The following is a 22,716-nucleotide window of genomic DNA, read 5'->3' on the forward strand; positions in this document are numbered from 1 at the left end:
GAAAACAGAAGTGTTCTCCCCAGTCTAACTGGCAATCCTCTCAATATCTGGGAATATTATGCTTCCCCCGTCATTAGTTAGCTGGCATCACACTTGAAGTGATTCTAACTCTTCCTACTAATGAACTACACCAGACTGATTGATAAATAAGAAAATTCCTGCAAGATATTAGAGGCATCCCTCACACACACAATTCCAGCTTCTAGAAAGCTGCACCAGCCTACCTAGGCTGAATTGAAAGGGGACAAGAGATGTCACTGAATGACTGGGTCAATGCTTTTCCTTCACTCTCCCCTGTTCCACAGCAGCTCAACTCCTTTCTAAGATATTTACAGATCTTAGAACCAGCTGTTGTTGCATCAACAGTTTTCATCCACACAGTTACCTGCATTCAGCATCACAGGTAAAACAGTGTCCATAAGTTAAACCTCTCCCAAAATGGTGAAGGGACTTCAAACTCCCCATAGTTTACTCTACAAAGCACAGAAGAATTAATATGCAAAGTCCAATCCTAGCACTTTTGCACAAGCATGAAATCGTGGTAAGACACATGAACAGAATTTTGCTGTAAAAAAAAAATCAAAGACATTGAGGGCAATATCTTAGAATGTAGCTAAGAAATACAGTTTTTTCTTTTAATACTTGTATTAGTCAATACAAAATCCTTTGTGAGTACTGTAATGGGTAGGAACATTGTGGTAGAACATACAAAGGCCATTTCCCAAATACAGCTCTCCAGTATTCACCCGGAATTCCAAGCACCAGCCAAAACCAAGTTTTTCTTATTAGGAAAAACCCCACAACACAGAATTACTGCAATTTTGAGCAATGAAAAGAACTTCACCAATTAAAAATGTTCTTACTAGTGTAGCATTCACAGAATACAATTCTGAAGCTATGAGATCCCAGCTGCTTCAGCCCCAAAATAATATACTCAAAGAATCTCCCAGCAGTCAACTCTGAATTCCTTTGTATATTACTGAACTGCTGATAAGCAGCTATGCTGAAAAAGATCGTGCTAAGTTATGGTTAGAAACTAATCTACATAATTCTTAAAAAAAATTAATGTATTCAGATGCTGGATTTCTTCAAGTTACGCAGCATTTCACAGATCTTTAGAATGGTAGCCTGCTATGATAAGCTCTCAACTAAGTAAAGGCATTCTGTGCAGCTACCAACAAGAATAACATGATTTTTGTAGCTAAGACGTTCACTATTTACAATACTGATTTGTTATCATCTGCACAGTTCTCAAGCTTCAGAGAGATCAGACTACCTGCACTGTTTGCACATGTTCAGGCCATATGTTTGGAATTAAAGCAGCATTTTCCTACCTGTCCTACTGAGGTAAATAATTCTATTATTATTACACAAAATTCAGATTCTGTTCTTCACTTGGTGCTATTAGGTTCTTCTATTCTAATTTCACTTTGAAAATTAAGAATACTACATATATCTATATTTTCTGTGTTGTACTTATTGAGAAGCAGCCAACTACAAAAATCTGCTTAAGGCCTACATGTAAGGCAAGTGGCCTCTAAAAGGAAAACAATCCAGTTCAGCTGCCTTTGGCCCAGAACACACCAACACCAATATACAGCAAAGAGACCTTTTGCCCCAATACTGTCACAGCTCTCACTGCAAAAATCTAAGTTTAACATTTGACTTCCTACTTGAGGGCAGAGGATGTTGAAGGAGAAGAAAAAACCATTAATCAACAAAATGACTATATACATGCAGCTGAAGTGGCAAGAATAAAAGGAAGTTTATGTTCAGGTACAACCAGTGTCAGTAGTCAGTGTCCCAAACTTGCATTTAAAACCCCTGAACTTCACTCATGCCACTCATTCACACCAACCTGTTACGTGCCCTTGAATAAGAACACTGAGAAGTATCACCTGAATTATATGGCTAAGGATGGTAAAAAAATAAAGCCTAAATATTTATTGTATTATGGAAACACCTATAATTTATTTTCTTTTGTTGCTGCTAAACCAAACTATTCTAAATTAGCGGCAGGGCTGTCTCCCAGTAAAAGAGAAACAGGGACATTTGAATTAAAAATTTTGTATTTTCATCCCCCAAACCTCCTACGCCAGCAGATTATCATAAACCACACTTTGCAGCAATTTAATGTATTTATTACTTCAAGAGATTTTCTGTTAGTGCAGAGTTGAGATAAAACACTGCTAAGCACAGCTCCACTTGACTGTGACAACATACACTGAAATAATCTCAGTCAACAAATCACTTCACCTTTAAATTCCATTTACAGATGAATCTGCACAACAAAACTCTGAATTTAACAAGGAAATTGATGGAATTTCAATGACAGTAAAACCTTTGCCATTCCCCAAGTTAGTAACTTGGAATTAGTAAACAGAAATTCAGGATGCCTCAGACCCAAAACCAGGAAAAGCTCCTGCATTTCCCATTTACAGTTTACTACAGCACTTTCTTTTGAAAGGCAGCACAGTAAAACTGTTCTTGCCTTGGAAGAGCTGCTGGCATTAAAGGCTTCATGCTAAGACATATCTCTAAGTTTGCATGCCCAATTTCCAGCTGTGTAGCCTGTAAATTACACTAAATATAACATTAAAAAATATTTTCACCACTAATTATATTTCTGTAGGATAAAACCTATTACATCATCCTTGTTTCTGCCATGTATTTAAAATAATTAATATTATGAACTCACAATCTCTAATTCTGAAAAAGTAAAACTACTGAGAAGGAAAGAGAGTGGAATAAACAATACAGAGCTGCTTTGAATAGTGGTTCACACCACATTTGCTTTAATATCTCTCATTAAGCCCACCACAACTCCTTGCCTGTATTTTAGGTTGTGGAAGCCTAAGTTCATTATTAAACAGGTTGGTCCCAGCTAAGTTTTGTGAATAAAGCCTTGTCCTTGTAAAGTCTATCCAACAAGATGCAAGAATTAGCTGGGAACACATTGACAAATTATTATAGTTTAATACTTTTGATGGCTAAAATTTAACTGTCCTACACCAGCATGCTAGAGTGACTTTGTACTAAGTAAATTACATTTCTTATGCTTGCAGTTACCTTGATGAAAGGTAAACCTGCCTCTTGATACACATTATGCTTACAGTTTCAACCAAGATATGGAAGCAGAAGAAAATCTCCATGTAACTGCTTTATGAAGAGTCTCTAATGGCCTTGGACATACCCAAAATATTGCACAAAATTATTAGAAATTTAGCAGCTGTTGCACTTTCTATTTACTAGGGTTCCAAACTGGAAATATAGTGTACCTTCATATCAATTCAAAATTACAACTGAAGGTGTTACAGTCAGCCCAGTGTTTCCTAGATCTAAGCAAGACATCTTCCCTGTGTTTACTCATTATTTGGTGTGTGCTGAACCCCAAGTACACACCTTACTTTAAATCCTAGTGTATCACTACCCAGAAATTCGATTAAGTAAAACGTAAATTCATGTAAAATGAGAAGAAAAGGCCAGAAAGGACCACAAGAAATTGCCTACCTACCTCTCCTGTTCCAAGGCAGGATCAACTGTATCTGTGTTGCTCCTGGGATATGTCTGCCACATCTTTACTTTCAGGTCTCAAAAAGGCTACATTCAAAAACATTCTCAAAATCTTCTCAAATATTCAATTCAGTTTTGCAATATTTAATTCAATCCATCACTTCTTGATCTCTGGTGGTCACACTGGATGGCATAAACTATTCCCCATCTCTCTACTGCTGTCTTAATTTTTTACAAATTTGTATTACTTATAGGCTGACTTGAAAGCACATTCCCTTTTTTTTAACGGGTGCAATTTTCTGCACTACTTGTCCTTATTATTTTGCCCTGAACTTCCTCCATTTTGTCCACATCTTCCTTGAAAAGAGTGGTCAATCAGATATGTTTTCAATGAATCTCAATGAAGGAGATGTAGAGGAAAAAAATTACTTACTTTTTCTTCAGATTATCTTGCTCACATTTACATAACCTCATGTCACCCCTGATTTTTTGCAGCAAAACTTACCTGGCTCTTCTTTGTCCTGGGATGTCCCTAACCTTTCCCAGCTATTTTCTGCATACTTTAAATCTCATTTTGTCCTTTAAATTCCACTAAGCACAAAATAGCTCACAACCATACTTGCTCAGCCACCTCCAAGCCTGTTAGACCATACCTACAATTTCTAAGCTCAAGCTGAATTTCAATTAGATTCTGTAGCTTGTCCCAGTTTCCTACATATAAATTTATTAAGCACACTGTAGGCATCATCTAGGTTGTTGAATCCAAGAGTGACTGGAAGCAGAGGCAACACACACCCCAACAAGACCCTGCTGATCCCCAGCTGACATTGAGATCCTCACAGTCATTCCCTAATATGGTGATGCATCTGCTTTCATCATCACAGCTTCATCCAGACTGCACTTCCTCAGATTGTTCATGAGAACAATCAGATGAGGTCACATCAGCAGCCTTGCTAAAGTCAACATGTGAAATATCTTCTAAGCTGTCCATACTGGAGTGACCCATCACCTTGTGAATGAATGAAATACACTGGGTTTGACACTGTCTGTACAGGGATAAATTCACAGTGTCCTCTTGTGTTTGCAGCACCCCTTTAAGGCTTGGTTCTATTAATCAAATATGGGGCAGGTGAAATGCAAAGGAGAAAAAAAAAGCAAGAGAAGTTTCACTGACACAAACTTTTCCTCAATGTAGTCCATAAAATAACATCTTAATAAAAAGAAGCAAGGCAATGAGAAAGCCCTGTCTATTCTGAACCTCAAACAGGAACTGTTATTACTTTTTAGGTCTATCTCCTCTGCACACCACTTTAAAAATCTCCTGGAACTAAAACTGGATTTGGTTTTGTGTTGACACAAAACAAACAGCGATTGCAGCGGGCAAGGTAACCTGTAAGCCAAGAAACAAGATAATTCTGGGCATCTACTCTTGAAGCAAAAGGAAAAATCCACTCTCTATATTTTTGGGACATTTTAATTTTATTATAAAGTCTGTTTCTTTACAAATTTAATTGCTCTTCTGAGTGAAAATAAATAGTATGACATGGTGTCATCAGTTAAGTGTTTGCTTCCTGAGCAAAGGGATTTTTTTTTAATTGCCAGCACTGTGAGTTAGTTTGGGGCTTACTCCTCTGCTTATCAATAAGACAGTATTACAAGCCATTGCTCCAAGATCACAGACAGAAACACTCACTGCCATTTTAACCTCTAAAGAACTGCTGACATCTGTGGAAGCAATGCTGCCCCACCCTGGGACACTTCCCAGTGACCTGAAAACATTACCTGACATTATCTGTTCAACACCAACCTTACAATTCAAAACTAAATTATTGGTGAGCTTTTTCTCTCAGCTCAAAGGTCTGCACTCCAGCACAGAGCTCTGTGTCCAAAGAGTGATCTAATCCTACACCATTCCAAACTTCAGAGCTCTGCAGATTGCAAACTTCCCCATGGTCTTCCTAAAATCATCTAAAATCTCTTCCACTGTTTCCTGAAGAACTGCTCTAGTGCCTGAGCAAAACTGAGCACTTATCGACTAGTTCTACTAATAAAACAATCAACTAGCTTTTACAACTTTTAAATTCAAGTAGTAACATCCTCAATATAGGTAAAAATCCAGTATTTCCACTACTACACCTTTAAAGAAAACAAAGTCAGCTAAACCCTCTGCAAACAGTTAAGTCCCTCATCTATGACTTCAGTTTGTTGATGCAGTTCACATCTAAGATTTGGTTGAAGATCCTCATTTTTCAGATACTGTGTAACCAAGTTTGAAAACTCAAAAGAATTTGTTCTGTTAATAACATTTAAAAAACATCTTGTGAACAAAGGTAAAACTTATACTGTGAAGAACAGCAGAACACGGCTAGCAAAGCAATTCATGCTAAATAGCAAACTCATGTTTGATTAACATATAGTCTAAATAATTCAAAACCTTAACTACTACCCCTAGCAGTTCTGTTTACTTTAGTCCTACTTATACACTCACCAAAATCACACCCCCTTGACTGGCTGTGCCTAAATCTCTACTTCAGGTATTTCAAGATCAAATCTCTTACTATAAATACATCCTGGTATCCAAGGGTTTTATAAACAAACAAAAGGCCCAAAAAAATATTATTCTCTGCTGCCACAACTCTCAAACAAAACAGTCAACAGTAATGGCAGCATTTGCACCAACACAAGACTGGAAGGTAATAATGAAATCCAAGCTTCACCTGAGCCAGGATGGCATGGAAAAAACCCTGCTGTCTTTGATTCACACAGGTGTAGCTGTAGGCAAGTAATGACCAAAGTTACAGGGTAGACAATAACCTAGACAACTGTGGATAAATTTTTTTTAAAAAAGAAGGAACAAACCAAGAGAGAAAGCACAAGTGAAAGAGTTCCAAATGCATTACTAATACCAGTCCCAATGCAGCAAGCAAAGAGCCATCCTTCAAAATACCAACAGCAACAAAAAATCCACCTCCCTGCAGGCTGCAAATCTAAGTTCTGTCTCATCAGCCGCTATTACCTTAGTAACTTCCCTCTTCCTAATTTCCATGTCACTTTCAGAGGCAAAAAACCCAAACAGACAGTCTGTTTTAAAAACAACAAACTTTTAACTGTTTCAAAAGACAACAGGGGCACAGAAGGTCAGTAAACAGGAAACTATGAACAATTATCAGCTATAAGCAAACAGCAACAAAACTGAACTTTGTATAGGAAGATGAGACAAAGAATCATTGTTACTAACTGCTTTTAACAACTTCTGAGATGCTTTGGGAAGTAAAATTTTCCTGCTTTGTTTCTAACAGTTGAAAAAACTCTTAATCCTTGAAAATCTGTACTCTCCAGACAGCATCTACAACAATCTCGACTGCTGCTGCACACATTTCAATCTCTCACTTCCTCTTATTAAAAAAAGTCTAAACCATTTCCTTTAACCGCAAACCCACATATTGTGTGGTTTTCAGTTTCAATATCATCTTCAGCAGAGCTATGACAGAATCTTAAACAGCAGTTTTGGAATTAACAGCTTAAAGAAAGGAAAAAAATAAATAAACAAAAATAAAGTGTTCCAAGCAGTGAGCGATGCTGCAGCTGGGCTGAAGAGAGACTCACAATAAAATACAATAATCAGTCCCAAGACTTCTGGGCTCACCCTCTGAGCTGGCCAGTTCCCCCTGTCAAGCAGTGCTGTCTGCAGCTGAAGGAAATTACTATTTGAATTCACAAATCACTACATGAATACACAAGAGTTGTGCCTGGGACACCTCCACATTTGCAAAACTACACATGACACAATAATCAAGCCACTTAATGATGCCTGCTCTCCCTCTGCAAGCAAGACCTAGCAATTTTGGATTCAGCACCTGGCATTTCAGGAAAAAGTGGTGTCACCCCCAGTGCTGCTGCTCCCCTACAGAGAGCCTGTCCATCTGCATCACTTCCTAAACAGGAGATCAGCAGAGCTACCACCATATGGGCCAACAGGACTCTGCCATGCACACATGCCAAGCAGAAACATGGCTGTAGGCACTGGAGCATTGAACAGGGGTAAATGTCCCTGAATTAGACCACTGGGAATGAAAACAGAGCCCAGACTCACAGTGGCTAAGGCAGAGCTACCAAGGAGAGGTTTCATTTCTCCTGTTTCCTGCCCTGCAACGCAGGGCTGCACTCAGGAGAAATTCCCTTTGCTCATTTTTCACCTGGGATATTTATCTCAAAGCTCAACAAGCACACACACAAACAACTTCCTCATTTGGATGGTTTTCCCCATAAATTGTGGATTTCTGTTTGTTACAAGTGTAATTATATTTAACTGAAGGGATTTTCCAATGTACAAAACTACGGACTAAAAGGAACCTTTCAGAAAGACAGGAATTTGCAATCATCAAGTCAGAATGCCTTATTTATGTCAGTGAAGATTTGTAGAAACATAAAAGTGAACATCAAATAGCGAAATGGCTTTGGATGAACACTGACTTTTAAATACTTTAACCACTTGATTTGTTGGGCTTTTTTCCCTGAAAAAACACCTTAATTAAAATCAACATTGCACTTGATAGTCATTACTTCTTCTGGTAGTTCTTACTTCTTCCCATATGAGAAAAAAACGTTGACAAAACACATCCTTTACCTCAGATCAGTCAGGCAGGGTCATTCCTGACATAAACCTGGGTGCAGAAGTCAGAGGACCAAGAAAGCACCTAGAACTCTCAAACTCCCTTTGCCATTACAGGTGAAGCCTGCATGGGAACAGCACCGAAATTTTAATGGGCTGAACCCACCAAGGTGTACTCGCTGCTCAAAGGTACTAACTAGCATTTTCTTTGAAATAAGAAAAACCTCTCAAATAATTGTGTTCAAGGCAAAGTAATAAAACACTGACGAGTATTCATTACTGGAAGTGGGTTGAGGGGCCATACACTTTCAGACGGTCTATCACTCATGAGGAAAATGAAGCTGGGAAGGACACAAGCACCCAGCGCAGGGGTCAGAACTACATGCTTCAAGGTCCCCTTCCAACCCAAATAATTTTACGATTCTGCGGCCATGAACTACATTCTTTCCTACAGCAAAGCTCAACGATTACCCCCAGAAGAGAAATTAACCGAGCACCGAAGAAATTAACAAGAGGCGTGACCCATCCTTCTCCCAACACCCAGACCCGGAGTTTCGTGCACGGCCCAGACACCTCACCAGGCCAGCACCGACCCACTCCCCTGGGCAGCCGGGGAGCTGCCCCAAGCACCCTCTCCATCTCACGCAAAGAGCTGCTAAGCAACCGCGCACTCGAACTTATCGAAATTAAACTTACTAATTTTACCCCGAGCCCCTTTTTGCCTCCGGTAGCGACAGGTTTTGGCGTGGGAAAAGCCCCGCGGCGCTGCCCACTCGCGGCTCGTGTGAGTCACGCACGGCAGCGGGGCGGCAGCGGCTCCGGGGGCTGCGCCGGGCCCAGGCCCCGCTCCTGCGGCCGCCGCCGGGATCGGCCCGGCCTCCTCCATTCCTCCATCCTTCTCTCCCGGGATCGATGCGGCGGCCGCACCGAAGCCCCGGGCCCCCATTCCCGGGCCGGGCGGCTCCCGCCCAGCCTCCCGGGCCCCGCCGCTAGGCCGCGGCGCAGCCGGCACAGCCGCAAGCTCAGCGGAGCGCCGGCCCGAGCGGCGCTGAGGATCGCGCCGGGGCGGCTCCCCGTCCACCCCCCCTCTCGGCCGGGGCCCCCCGCACCTTCTTGATGTTGTAGAGCCGGGTAAGCATGCCGACGCCGCGGTCGTTGAGGATGGTGAGCTTCTCGGCCAGCTTCTGCTGGCTGGGCTGCAGAACGGACCGCGACATCCTGGCGCTCCGGTGGCCGCCCCGCCGCTGTGAGCCCCGCGGCCGCCGGCCTGGCCCGGCGCGGCGCTCCCTGTCCGCCCGGCCCGGCGCTCGGTGCCTCCGCGGGGCGTGGGCACGGTCACGTGGCGCGGCGCTCGGGCGTCCCCGGCGGGCGGGCGGCGGCAGCGCAGGGCTCGGCTCGGCCCGGTCCCGGGGTCCCTGAGGGTCCGTGAGGGGGCTCGGGCACAGCACCGAGGTGGGCGGCGGAACCGTAAAGAATGCTTGTCTTTCTGACAGGTTTACACCTTAAATAAATACTACACCTTAAATAAAAATAAAATTATGGTTGCCGCATCCATGGAGGTGTTGGTTGGATGGAGCTTTGAGCAAGCTGGTCTAGTGGAATCTGTCGCTGTCCCTGGTGGGGAATTGGAACAAAATGGTCATTATAGCCCCTTCCAAACCATTCTGTGAGGCTGTGAAAGCTCCATTTTTTTTCTACTTCATCATCTTCACTTTTTATTTAATCGACTCCATTTTTTACCTTAAACAATGCAAGTCCTGCATATTGGCCACAGTATCTCCCTGCCAAGACAAACCATTCTGTGAGGCTATGAAAGCCCCATTTTTTTACTTCATCACCTTCACTTTTTATTTAATCGGCTCAGTTTTTTTACTTAAACAACAAAAGTGCTGCATGTTGGCTGCAATATCTCCCTGCAGCACTAAAGATTGGGAGCAGAGTGGCTGGAAATGTGCTCAATGGAAAACAGCTGGTCAGCAAAAGCTAAACCTGAGGCAGCCCAGGGGAACAAGAAGGCCAGTGGCACCTGGCCCATGTCAGAAATTATGTGGCCAGCAGGGCCAGGGAAGCTGACATCCCTTTGTACTTGGTACTGGTGAGGCCACAGCTCAAGTGCAGTGTCCAGTCCTGAGCCCCTCAGCTCAGGAGAGATATTGAGGGGCTGAAACTTTCCAGGGAAGCTGGCAAAGCTTCTTGCTCATATTCCTATGAGGAGCAGCTGAGGGAGCTGCTCTGGAGAAGAAGAGACTCCATGGGGGATCTCAACACCCTCTAGACATCCCTGACAAAAGGGTGGAGTGAGGTGGGAGCCAGTCTCTTCTGCCATGCCAGTGAGAGGATGAGAGGAAATGACCTTGAGCTGAGACAGGGGATAGTCAGATTAAATATCAGAAAACTTTTTTCACTGTTCAGGTGGTCAGGCATTGCAATAGGCTGCTCAGGGAGGTGGTGGAGTCACCACACCTGGAGATATTTAAGAGGCATCTGGATCGGGCACAGGATGATGTGGTTTAGGAGCTACAGTGGCAGTGCTAGACTGGTCACATTAAAGGTCTATTCCAGCCTTGATGAGTCTGTGATTTTGTTTTACTTAACCAACTAATATTAAGAGCTAGGGCCCAGCAGAACACTGCATGGATTAAAGCAGTGTCACAGTGGCACACTGTCACTGCTGGTGCCCCTTGTTTTCTGAGGGCACTTCCACCAGAGCATCACACCCACCTGGGAAGTGAGAAGAACCCAGGGATACCCATGGAGGTGCTGCCTGCAGCCCCTCTGCCCCACTCATGGCTCACACCATCCCCCTAAGCTGTTGTTCCAGACCAGTGTACAGCAAATTCTGACAAGCACCATATCACCAGCTAGATGAGTCACATCACTGCTGGGGTTTTTTTTCACTTGAAGCACAGGAATTAAAAGGACATATTTTTAAGGAATGGTGAGATTTCTGCAGTACAAATGTCACCAACAGACCTCCAGGAGACCATCCCTTGTTGTGATGCCTTAGAAAGATGATTTCAGCACTGAGAGGCCAGCATAACCAGCTGGGATGCAGGGATCCCCAGACTAGGGAATGAGAGACAGGCTTAAGAATTAACCTTCTAATCTAATTTTTTTTATAGTGGCACTACCATCTGTGCCTTTTTTTGCATACAAATACAAGTATTTAATTTTCAGTTCACATTATTGCATTAGAAATCAGACTTAGACTGTCTTTCAGAGATTTTAAACTAATCTATTTTAGAAAGCATAGAAATGAATGTGAGAAGCCAGAATGTAGTTAAATTGTTTCTGACTGATCTCTCCACTTTAGCCATTACAAGACAATTTATGATTCAGAATAAAACTAGGAAGCAAGAACCTAGAGTTCCAATCTCAAGTCTGCTATTGATTCACCCATTGGCCTTTACCAGATGATTTAATTTCTTAGCTTTGTGTCCAAAAGTCAGGACTACCTAGAAACAATGTTGTAAAGGTTAATTAGGTTAGACCTGACTTTTCATTACTGGAGTCTACTGGAAAACATCAGAAGTATTCAGATTGCTATTTAAATTGATAAAGCATAAAATGCTAGGTGATTTAATTATACATCTATAGCAATATCCTACACAAAGTATCTGCCTTCCATTATATATATTTTTTTTAAATATCAAATGTAATATTTCTACTCAAAGCAAAGATGTTTCTCATGTAGTTGCGCTGCAAAATAAGAATCATAGAATGGTTTGGGTTGGAAGAGACCTTAAATCTCATTCCAAACCCCTGACCTGAGTAGGGACACCTTCCACTAGAGCAAGAACTCTGTCCAGCCTGGCCTTGAACACTTCCAGGGATGGGGAATCCACAGTCCCTCTGAACAGCCTGCTCCAGTACCTCACCACTTGCACAGTAAAGAATTTCCCTCTAATATCTGATCTAAACTTATCCTCCTTCAGCTTAAAGCCATTTAAGAACAAATACTACTACTTTTTTTGTTCCTCACCTACACACCTACAGCTAACACAAAAGCATCCCATTTTTAATTTCATGTTCATTATTTTCAGCCATATTAGATGTTCTAGAAGTTTCAATCAGTAACAATCACAGAATTTGGAATTTATATACAGCCAAGCAAGTGGAATGATGTCACTGAGCCAGTTAGTGAGTTTTTGTGTGTTGTGTGTACTTGCATTATCTGAATTATTACTGTAATGAGGTTACACACAGACTTTTAACAAAGCTCTTGGTCAATATCAATGCATGTACTAAAGCACCCCACAGTTTTGTCACCAATTTTAATGACAGCAGTATTAAGCTCCTGTTGTCACACCACTTTTGCTGCAACTTTATATAGCAACTTCAGGAATATAGGTAGATTTCCCAGCAGGAAGATTTATTGCATATTAGATTATAAAAGTGTCTGCATTCACCAATCTAACAGCAAGCATAACAATAACATTGAAATTCAAGTTTTGTCAGGAACAGCACAGCTCTTACAGGTGCGGCAAAAGGAAATGAACAAGAAAGTAAGGCTAAGAATTATTTTTAAAACACACAACTTCTATTTGCCCAATAATTTATTAATGATTAAGATTTAAACAGCTTTGTATATTTATTCCAAAATACAAGTTTAGGGTAAGAAACACTTAAGAAGCACTTCAGACTTGGGTCAAGCTCAGCTCTGGTTCTTTTAAAGCCAATTCTCTGTTCAGTACAGAGTTTAATTTACTAATCACTATAGGGCTTTCAGACAGGAATGAAAACCACAAAATTATTTGGGTTGGAAGGGACCCTAAAGATCATCATGTTCCAAGCCCCTGCCACGGGCAAGAAACACTTTGCACTAGTGAGGTTGCTCAGAGCTCCATCCAACCTGGCCTTGAACACTTCAGAGATGGGGCATCCACAGCTTCTTTGGGCAGCCTGTACTATTGCACTGGTATTTTTAATTTTCCAAGTAAAATAAATTGTTATTCCTACTCCCATACCTTTGCCTGAGAGCTCCTTAATTTCAAAATTGCAATAATTTGGAAGGAGTTTACAACTTCCATTTCAAGGGAGGCTCCTGCCTTCCTTAGCAGACACCTGTATTTTCAAACCAAGACAGCTGTAGGGCTTCTGTTGGGCTTTAAGTTTAACTATCTTTGTGTACCTACAGAGCCTTTTTTTGGCAGGTGTGCACAAGATCCAGGGCTCTGATCTACTTTCTACAGCCTGTGTTACACTTCTGTCCTAGATAAACGGGGTAGCACCAGTGGCTACAGTTGCAAATGTACAAAAATAACCTATTAGAGGTTGCTTTGTCTTCTCCCTTTCTGGCATGAGAGCCCAGGGGAATAGCAAGTCCCTCTTTAAATACAACAGCTTTTACAATCCATCCATTAAAGACTAAAGAAAAAGAAAATTCTTGCCCAAACTTACCTTAAAAATCAGAAAATTCGAATCAAGGAACATCCAAAGAATGAAGGGGTTTCCCCCATTCTAGGAATCACATTTACCAGTCAGTGGGGATCTTTAATACAATATACTCATGCAAGTTAGAGGTTTACATGTGACAAGAGTGAAATGGTATATTTTTGTAAATAAAATGTGTGCCAAAAAGCAAGCTAGTGGAGAAGAATGACATGAGTACCACCCAAATTGTCACACATATGATCAAACTGGGGAAAAGGTTGAAAAACCACTACAGTTTTCTTCCACATTTCCATCTGTAATGTTTTGTTTACATTTGACAAAGACATATGAATTTTTTGAGGGTGTAAAAACCCCCAGTTGTTTCACACAGCACAGAAATACATAACTTAGACCAGAGATGGAATATGATATGACAAAATTCTATCCCAATATGCTGTGGGAAATCATGTGTGTGGAGAAAGGCAGAAGGACAGGACAAGGCTGTGAACACTAAGGAATGTTCAAATAACTACTTCAAATAACTGCAGCTAAGAACTGAAGTTCAGTGGTTATTAAGGTTGCCACAATAAAAATTATGTGCAGCCAAACTTACATGACACAACAAAAATATTTGTTTTGATGAATCTGCATTTTAACTTTAGCTGTTTAAGTAGCCTAATTTGAGTTCTTCTTTGAAATAAAATGCAGAAAACTTTGCTTTTAGGGAAACCTGGTACAATAGTTTTCCTACAGGAAGCCTGAGTACTTAAAAGGTACTTATTTCCTAATTATTTGCTCTCTAGGTAAACAGTGCATGACTTCCTTTGCTGAAGCAGAAGACTAGACAGCAAAGAATTTCCTTCTATAGATGAGTCAAGCAACTTGGATTTTGTGTATTTAAAATTTGTTTTTTCAACTTAAGTACTACTGTTAAGAGTTATAAAGCAGAATGTGAAATAAAGCCACAATTTTTAGGATTTCTAACAGGTAACAAAACCATTTATCAGAAGACCTATATCAATCATTACCAGCAGATTTCCTTACACAGATTAGTTCTACTGCATTTACAACTTTCCACATACATTTTTTTAGTGATAAAATGTTTAGGGGTTTGCTGGGGTTGTTGAAGTTGTTGTTGTAATGTTTAGCTATTTTTAATTTTTTTAAGGATGTTCACATAGCATCAATACCTTTTAACATAGTTGAAAAAAGTTTGGCTTATAGACATAACTCATTGTATATTTTATATATAAAAATCTTCCAGGTTTGTTTTGTTTTCCCTGTGACATTTTTTGACCTTGATAACAAAATTGTTAATGATTAGGCAAGTGTTACTCACAACAAAATAATCATGCCTAATCCAGAAAAATCTTTTCCCTTCATAGTGTTCGTGTCAAAAGTAGTCTCTTGTTTATCTTGCTGAATTAACAAGGAATTAACAAGGAATGCCATTAGCAAAGTAGCATCAGAGATTTTATCTGCTTCAATTAACGAAGCTCATTGTTTAGAGTTGGACAGAAAACAGCCATTACATCTTATAAAAAATTGTGAAGTTTTAATATTAAGACGAAGCCAAGAACACTCAGTGCTGGTCACAAAGAGTCATTGCCTGGTACTCCAAACACTAGATGGCCTTTTTGGTAGGACATTCATCCTGTCAGTCAAACTTGAATGGAAATGAAATGGAAATCTTCAACACTTGAGAGCTGTTCTTCAGTGAGCTTTAGGTGATTTTGAAATTGTGTTTAAGAATGTGGAATGGAAAAGGAAGAAAGGACTTGTTTTTACAAGACAAAGGAAAGAAATCTTCCTAATTAAGATGTTAGAAAGATAGTAAATTAATTACATCAAATCTATTAATAATGACATTCAAATCTAGTTTTCAACCATTAGTTTAAATGATATACAAGTTTTTTTCCTAAAGTAAATTAGAAAACGTGGCTGCATCATCCTGAACCTCATTTATGGTCCACATATAGAAATTAATTTCATGTAAAATAATTAATCAATTACTTTAATAGGCAATCAGAATGGAAACTTTTGGCTACTTTAAAAGTAGTGATAAAGGAGCACTAAAAGCTTAGGAACAGCTTTTGAGTTCAAGCAGAATGGGTATTTCAGTAAAAAATGTACAGAAGCAAAGAGAAAATATGATTAAAGAATCCCCTAAGCTTTCGGTCTGCCTTGTTATTGAAGAAAAAAAGAATTAAACACATTGAAGAGACAGTCTAGGTCAATCTGGGTCGTTCTTTGACTCTGGAGTATACCATTAAAAAAAAAGTTTTTTTCTGAGCGTGCCTATGTGGGTATATTCCAGGATGCCACCTCTTTTTCTAGAGAAGTCTCTCTACTTTTTGAAGCCCTGGTTTTCAAATAATTTCAGCTATCCTTTAAATGTTGATGCATCTCAGTCCTCACAGCAAAAAAAAAAAAAAAATCCCAAAAGTCCCATTTTCTTTGCTGACACATATAATACCTCATTACAAACCTGGATAACATAGTTCTTTCCCATCCACATTATTTACAAGTTCACTTTACTCTGTGACCTGCAATTTGCATTCTCTCCCACTTCACAGATGTAGCCTCTGGAGGCAGGGCTTGATGTAAATGAAATATCGTATGGAATTTTTTAACTTCATCAGGCTGATCTTACTAATTTTTATTATTCACTTGACCAGAAGGAAAATAAAAACCTAAGAACCTGGGCAGATTAAAAGCCATCAAGTCCAGTATCCTGTCTCTCTCCATCCTCTGGCCAAAGAATGGAGTGCTGAGGAAGAACATGAGGATGAGCACATCTCACTGCTTCTGCAGAGTGCACACTCACACCCCAACAGCTGCAGCTCAGGGACATGGTCTTGCATTTAATACCTGTTATCTACTTTCTCTTTTATGAATGTGTCAGAAATCTGAAGCTCTGCAAATTTCTAGGGTCCTGCAGCAAAGGCTCACTTAGCTTAACTGTGCCTTGTACACAGGAATTCAAAGGAATAACAAAGGTCACATCCAGCCTCTATATTTTGAGAGAATAAGGAAAGTTTGGTCTCTCCTTGTGAGTGGAATTGAAGTTATTAGGCAGCTCTGGGCTGGTTGAGTCAAACTAAAGACATAAAAAGAGACAGGGCTTGGACAGCATAATTTTCCTTCCCTTCCTTTAGGGAACTGCTTCCAGCACACAAATATCAAGTACAAGGCAATGGGTAAGGCAAAAAAAGAGCATGAAGAGGAACAGCATTTTCCAGTATTTTTTTTCAGAATGTGGGATTCTGTGTTCATCATGTTCCACTTCATCTTTACCCTACTTACAGAAGGCATCTCTTCATGATGAGCAGTAAAAGCAGGTACTACTCACAAGCCTACCTACACTAATCTATAAAACAATTTTCCTACTCTATTTGCTGTTTTATGATCCTGACTAGAATTTATAATTGTTTCGTTCCTGGACTCTGTGAAACAAAAAAAACCCCTTGCAATGCTTCCTGGCACAAATGGTAACATTAACATTTTATTACACATGTGGAACTGACACATTAACAAAAACTATACATAAGATGCTACAAAAACTCTGAAATAAAATTTGACTTTTACATTTTTTGATTTTAATTTTTGAGGCTGTAGGCTTGGCATTTGCAGAGAAATTTTTGTGCTTTTTTTTAAAGTAGCTCTCCTGAATGACCACTGAAACAAACCTGTAGAGAAAAAGCTGTGAGACACATCAACTGCATTTTTGCAGTAGACTGTTAAAAGCTGAGGTACAAAATGGATATTTGATTATTCTGACCAAAAAAAAAACCCCAACAAATTAGGAGCAGTCGTAATAACCACTGAAAAATCATAACCTTTTACTTCACATCTGCCACCTAAAATAAAGAGAGAAAACCACAAGTCAGGTTTCAATGAACTTGAAAGCATTACAGAAACTCACATTAACATCTCTCAAAGAGGAGCTCAGATTTTCTTATTTATTTTTGAGAATCCTGACCCTTAAAGGCTTTTTTCAGGTTTTACTGAAAGGTTAACTTCTCTCAGGTTGGTTTTCCTGAAGTGAAGGCATACTTAAAAGGAAATAACACACAAGTGGAGGAGAAAAACTGCCTTTGGTGACTGATGGTCTATGCTAACTGCATAGTTACTCATCACTCCTCAGCAGAGCAGCCAGTCTGAATAGAATTGCATGTCTCATACACATGCATTTTTGTTAAAAAGTTCTTATAGTCTCTTGATATTGCTCCTTTCCCTGATTAACTTTGCCTAACTCCTACTGAGCTGACATACTTGGTTTTACACCAAGCTACATGAACAACATATATATGTGTGTGTATATCTTTGTCTACTTTTGCTACCACATGACTGCAGAGAAGCAAGTCCTGGAGAACAGAAACCTGGGCACAAATGGGAGAGAAATTCAAATCCTACTTATGTAACACAGACACAAGTACTGCCAGATCTTCCTCATACCAGTCCCCAGGGGTAGTGCCTTTGGCTACTAAATATTTCAGTCCCTGTTCCTCAGTGCTCTTCATTAAGCACAATCCCTGACACACTATAAAAGCACACAGCTTTAGATCAGTGAGCCTGTCTGCTCATTTATATGGATTGCTCACAAAGTGCAGTGAGAGCAGAGAGGAATGCCCTGGTGTTTGTAGGGCCATGCCTTTGGCCTTGGGCATGACTTCACTTCTGAGGAGATTTCCCTGCAGCAATTTAACAAGATATGCCAGTGGAAACACCACTGGCTCAGCATAGCTTTAGAGACACCAGCAAATTATGCTGCTTGAAATAAAATATTAAACAAGGAGCAGCTGCCTACCCTTCAGGCCAGGGATAAAAGGCAGAGTTTGAAAAAGGTTCACAGACTTAATAATATTATTAGGAGCAACCATTTGTCCTCTGTTTGCCGTCTTTAGCAGTCTGGACTGGGCTTCCATATTACACCTTATCAGAGTTAGATCACTAACTCAGTCCCCCAAACTCCAAAGAGCTGAGGAACTGGCTCTGTTTCTGGGCTTGACCATCATGCATCCTCTGTTCTTACCTAACACACTGCATAGATAAAGCTGGTCAAGAAGGATGCAGCATGGCTTGAATGGATGCTTTGATTTGTATGCCAAAGGAATACAGGAAGAAATTCTATGCAAATGTGTGCTTAGGATATATACTTCCCCTTACAGTGGAAAGCCCTCTGCAGCAGCACAGTTCTGAAGAAACAAGGCAACAAAATATGTACAGATGACTCCCAGCACCTCTGGCTTCACCCTATTCCCACACACAAGTAACTGCACTTCATTTGGCCAATAGGGTCTAGCACTTCCAACGTGTTACAAACTGGCAGATGCAGAAATTCAGAGCAAACTGACACCCTCCAGCAAAGCTTGGCTCACTAACAACCAGGTCACAGCATGTGTGTAACTGCAGCACTTTGGGCAGGAATGACCTGTTAGCTTGCTGTACACAGCCTTCAGCATGGTCCTGCTTCCCATTTAGTCCAACTACTACAGCAACGCATTTAAAATGCTATTCACCTAATGTGCCCCTGCCTTCACCCCTTAATCCTGCCATCCTAGGAAAATCCCTCAAAACCCACAATAATTGGCAAACTGAAAATTCCTTAGGCCTTCACAGTTGATCTCAGCAATGAGCTTAGTACACAAAACTGTGAATCTTTGTGGACTCAACACACTTCACTACATTAAGTTCTTGAAGAGGCCTTGCTGGAAATTCATTCTTCTTCACAAAATAGCATTCCAAGATTTTGTCTGAACTTCGCTAGCTTTTTAAAGTCTCACTTTCCAGTCAGGATTCCACTTATGATAGATTTTCCTGGGATGTTATTGAATATGAGAGCAAAGGAATTAATATCTGCATCCTCATTCAGGATGTGGGACACAGGTACACAAGCAGGCTGGAAAAGAGAACCAATCACTCACCATCAGCATTGCTGAGACTCTATTTTTCTTCCAGAATATTCCTCCCCCACCAGACACTAGCAAGTCTAAAGGAGGAAAAACAAACTGATGAGAAGAAAGGAGTAGTTGTCTTTCAGCCAAAACCTCTCCACATGAAGGTAATGGCATGACACAGAAATATATGCCAGTGAAGGGAAATGGGAGCAAGTCATAGTCCATGGCAGGATGGCTGGAGTATCTTGCCTTATTGCTCAGGGTGTGAATTACTCTGAGCTTGTGACTTCTAACTGCTTCAGAAAGGGAAAAGCACCAGGAGTTTGTACAGTAAATGCCACAGCACATGCAGCAGCTGAGGCAGCCACTAGACACACAGTAACATCACACAATTTCAGAAAGCTTCAGCCCATAAAGAAAAACACCTTACCCCTTCAGCAGGCTGGAAGCATCTGCCCTTGCTCTTCAGCCCAGCCTTTATCCCCTCCTGTTGATGCCCTGCACCTGTGTGCCCTCTGCTCCCTTTGGTGGTTGGTCAGTGCCCTGTGTCTCATTGCCTTCAATGCTGCTCACCTGCTTCTCACAGCTGTAACCAATTGGGGATGAGGCTCAGCCACAGCCCCACTCCCAATCACCACAAACTGTGCCTACAGGAGTAGGCATCATGTCTTGACAGCTTTGCAAAGCTGAAACCAAGATTCTCCTCCAGCTGAGGGTCTCCAGGCTGTGTAGGAGACAGCATCCTGTAATGCATGAAGCATTACATACACTCAGAAGGGTTTAAGTGTGTTTTGGCACAAATGGTGGTGAAATAGTCCCCCTGCAGGACACTGCTCCCTCCCAAGTCAGCATGGACAGGAGCTGCCTGTTCCAAGGGGCTCATGTAGCACAGAGTGCTTTGATAAGAATCTGACATATGCAGTGCCATTTAAGCTTTAAACTATTCTCTGCACTTGTGTCAAGTATGAGATCAACTCTCCCGAATCCCATTGTCCCCAAATAGCAAAATGCACTTCCAAAAAGGCTTAGTAGAACTTCACACAATGGCATTATTATTTCCCCCTCTCTGTTTTAAATACCTCCTCATGCATTTCACTGTCACACTTGCATTTCTCATCACCACACTACATTCATGATTCACAGTCATCCAGTCACCAACTGGTGCACAGAGTTATTTCCAACTTCTCTGTTATTTTCAACCACAGAACATAGAGCTTGAAGCAGAGGCATTATCAGAGTTAGATATTAGCTCACAATACTTTGATTTTCTCCCCCATTTCTCTTACTCCTCAAAGTCATCTGGTAAATGCAGTTTGAAATGTGATGTAATTAGCGCATTAATTAAGCTTCAGTTCTCCACTTCAGTTAAATTACCAACCTAAGAATCAACTACCAATTTTCAGTGCATTTTACAATCTAGCTCAACCCTCTAATATATGCATCTTTCAGAGAGCAAGGCTGGTTTCTCAAAGTCAGCTATCTGGAATGTCTGGTTATCACTTTTCAGATGGGAGCCAGCTCTTTTGCATCAATAAGTACAGGCAGTACCTAGACAAAAATCATAGTGGAAGGAAATAGATACAGTGATGTACTGCCTTATAAGCTCTTTGAATATGTACAAGCTGCTTTGTGCAATAATTAGTAATTACAGTACACATTTCTTACTGTATACCCATAGAACAGGTTCTGCTGAATTTCTTGAGAGACAAAACAGAAGAATCATAACATTAAAAATTACTTCACTGCATTTGCATTGATATGTATTCAAAACCTGAAGATCCAGAAATACCATAAATACTTTCAGCCAAGGAAGTAGAGAAAACATCCAGCTCCTGCCACACCTTTAAAGCCTTCTACTCTCAGCAAAGCATGCAAGACAAATACAGGAAATCATCTGTGAGCTGAAATCCCAGTTTAAATCTCTAATTCACAATTATCTTCTCTTCCACCCTGTAATGAGCAGTATTAACAACTTGACATCATCATGGAAATGCCTGCTTTATAAGAAATAGTGTCTATGAATATTCAAGCTAGATCTAATGCTTATGACACAAATGGACACACTAAATAAGATATATAGATATATATATATAAAGATAATAATTCTGCATATAAACATCTGCAGTGTGTTTAGATTTCAGGGAGAAAAGAGCAGCACAGATTTTTTTGTCCAGTAGGGACCCCTGGTGTTTAAGGCAGCTATAACAAGGATCAACATCCCTAGAAGAAAATGAATTTATTACTGTGGAGTCAGCTTCCTTTCTGCATCCACACCTATTGCATCTTCCTCCTTTGAGACCAAGGAACAATACCTAGCTGTATTATTAAGTTTAATTGCAAGTGTCTTACAGATTTGTCTTAGTCTTGCAAAAGCTTACACAGCACACCCCATACTCATATGGACCAGAAGCTGGAACAAAGCACATGGTTATTCTAAGGGGAGGATGCTGGGGCTTGTCTGCAAGCAAATTTTTGTAAGGCTTGCAAATCTCCTGATATGAGACTGAATCCCCCCAAACTGGGCCAAGAGACACTTCTGAGACAAAGTCCAAGAAATTAGTATTTGTTCTATTCAGTGCACTGGGTGGTGGAGATCACTGCTCCTAACAGTGCACACCTGGGCACACAGCAAATCACAATATATGGCTACATTCATAGTTTTCCTTAGAAAAGGGTTTTCTAAGGAAAAACTAGTCTTAATCACAATATTTCTTAATTACAATACACTACAAGCGTTTCTTGGTCTATCAGCTTTTGCTACACTATGTTGTAAATGCCTTAATAGTTAATAACCTTAAATTACCCCATGTGGGTCTCACTAAAATGCATTTTTGATAGTTCTATTTCTCCAAACTATCTAGTCTTATTTTTAAGCCCCCTCTTTGAAACTTGTTTCTAGTTCTATTTCTCTCTTAACAATGTCTGTCCCATTCCATGGCATTTCTAAGTCAGCATTTCTTATCTCAAGGTTTGCATAGAGATGCACACTGTGTGAGCTTTCTGTTAGGTTTTGAGAATTTTCTATCAATCCATTTTCCACAGTTATGAAAATTATTTCCTAAAACTCATCACTATCATTAGCATATGCGAGGCACAGTGAATCCCGATGGTGGCACTGAGGAAGGCTCTGTGTCTTCTTCGGGGGTCTCCTGATGAAGGCTGGATGTCTTCATCACCGTGCCCTTTTCACCTTTCTCCTTTAGGCATGTGCAATCTGTTAGCTGTTCTATTGATTTCCTCACTGGAAAAACTTGCTTGAAACTTGTTTGCAAAGTTTTGGCAAGGTTTGTCCTTCATTTTTTGCAAGTTTTGTTCTCT

At 40.5% G+C, this 22,716-nt stretch overlaps 1 protein-coding gene and 1 long non-coding RNA gene across 5 annotated transcripts in view; both read right to left on the reverse strand.

Moving 5' to 3' along the window:
- The window catches only part of NCKAP1 (NCK associated protein 1), a 53,440-nt gene extending 43,995 nt beyond the window's left edge, over positions 1-9,445 (reverse strand). For all 4 annotated transcript variants that reach the window (XM_064718234.1, XM_064718233.1, XM_064718232.1 and 1 more), the window contains exon 1: positions 9,235-9,445. In XM_064718234.1, the coding sequence (XP_064574304.1) occupies positions 9,235-9,342 (108 nt within the window). In that variant the 5' untranslated portion in view covers positions 9,343-9,445. The remainder of the gene's footprint in view (positions 1-9,234) is intronic.
- A 7,545-nt stretch (positions 9,446-16,990) lies between these two features.
- On the reverse strand, positions 16,991-19,635 carry LOC135450427 (uncharacterized). The gene is made up of 2 exons (XR_010441069.1): positions 19,426-19,635; positions 16,991-17,358 (listed from the first exon to the last, which is right to left on the reverse strand). It is a non-coding gene; the product is annotated as an uncharacterized LOC135450427 (long non-coding RNA).
- Positions 19,636-22,716: the final 3,081 nt, after the last annotated feature.

The sequence above is a fragment of the Zonotrichia leucophrys genome, chromosome 7, assembly GCF_028769735.1.
Source record: "Zonotrichia leucophrys gambelii isolate GWCS_2022_RI chromosome 7, RI_Zleu_2.0, whole genome shotgun sequence".
NCBI lineage: Eukaryota > Metazoa > Chordata > Aves > Passeriformes > Passerellidae > Zonotrichia > Zonotrichia leucophrys.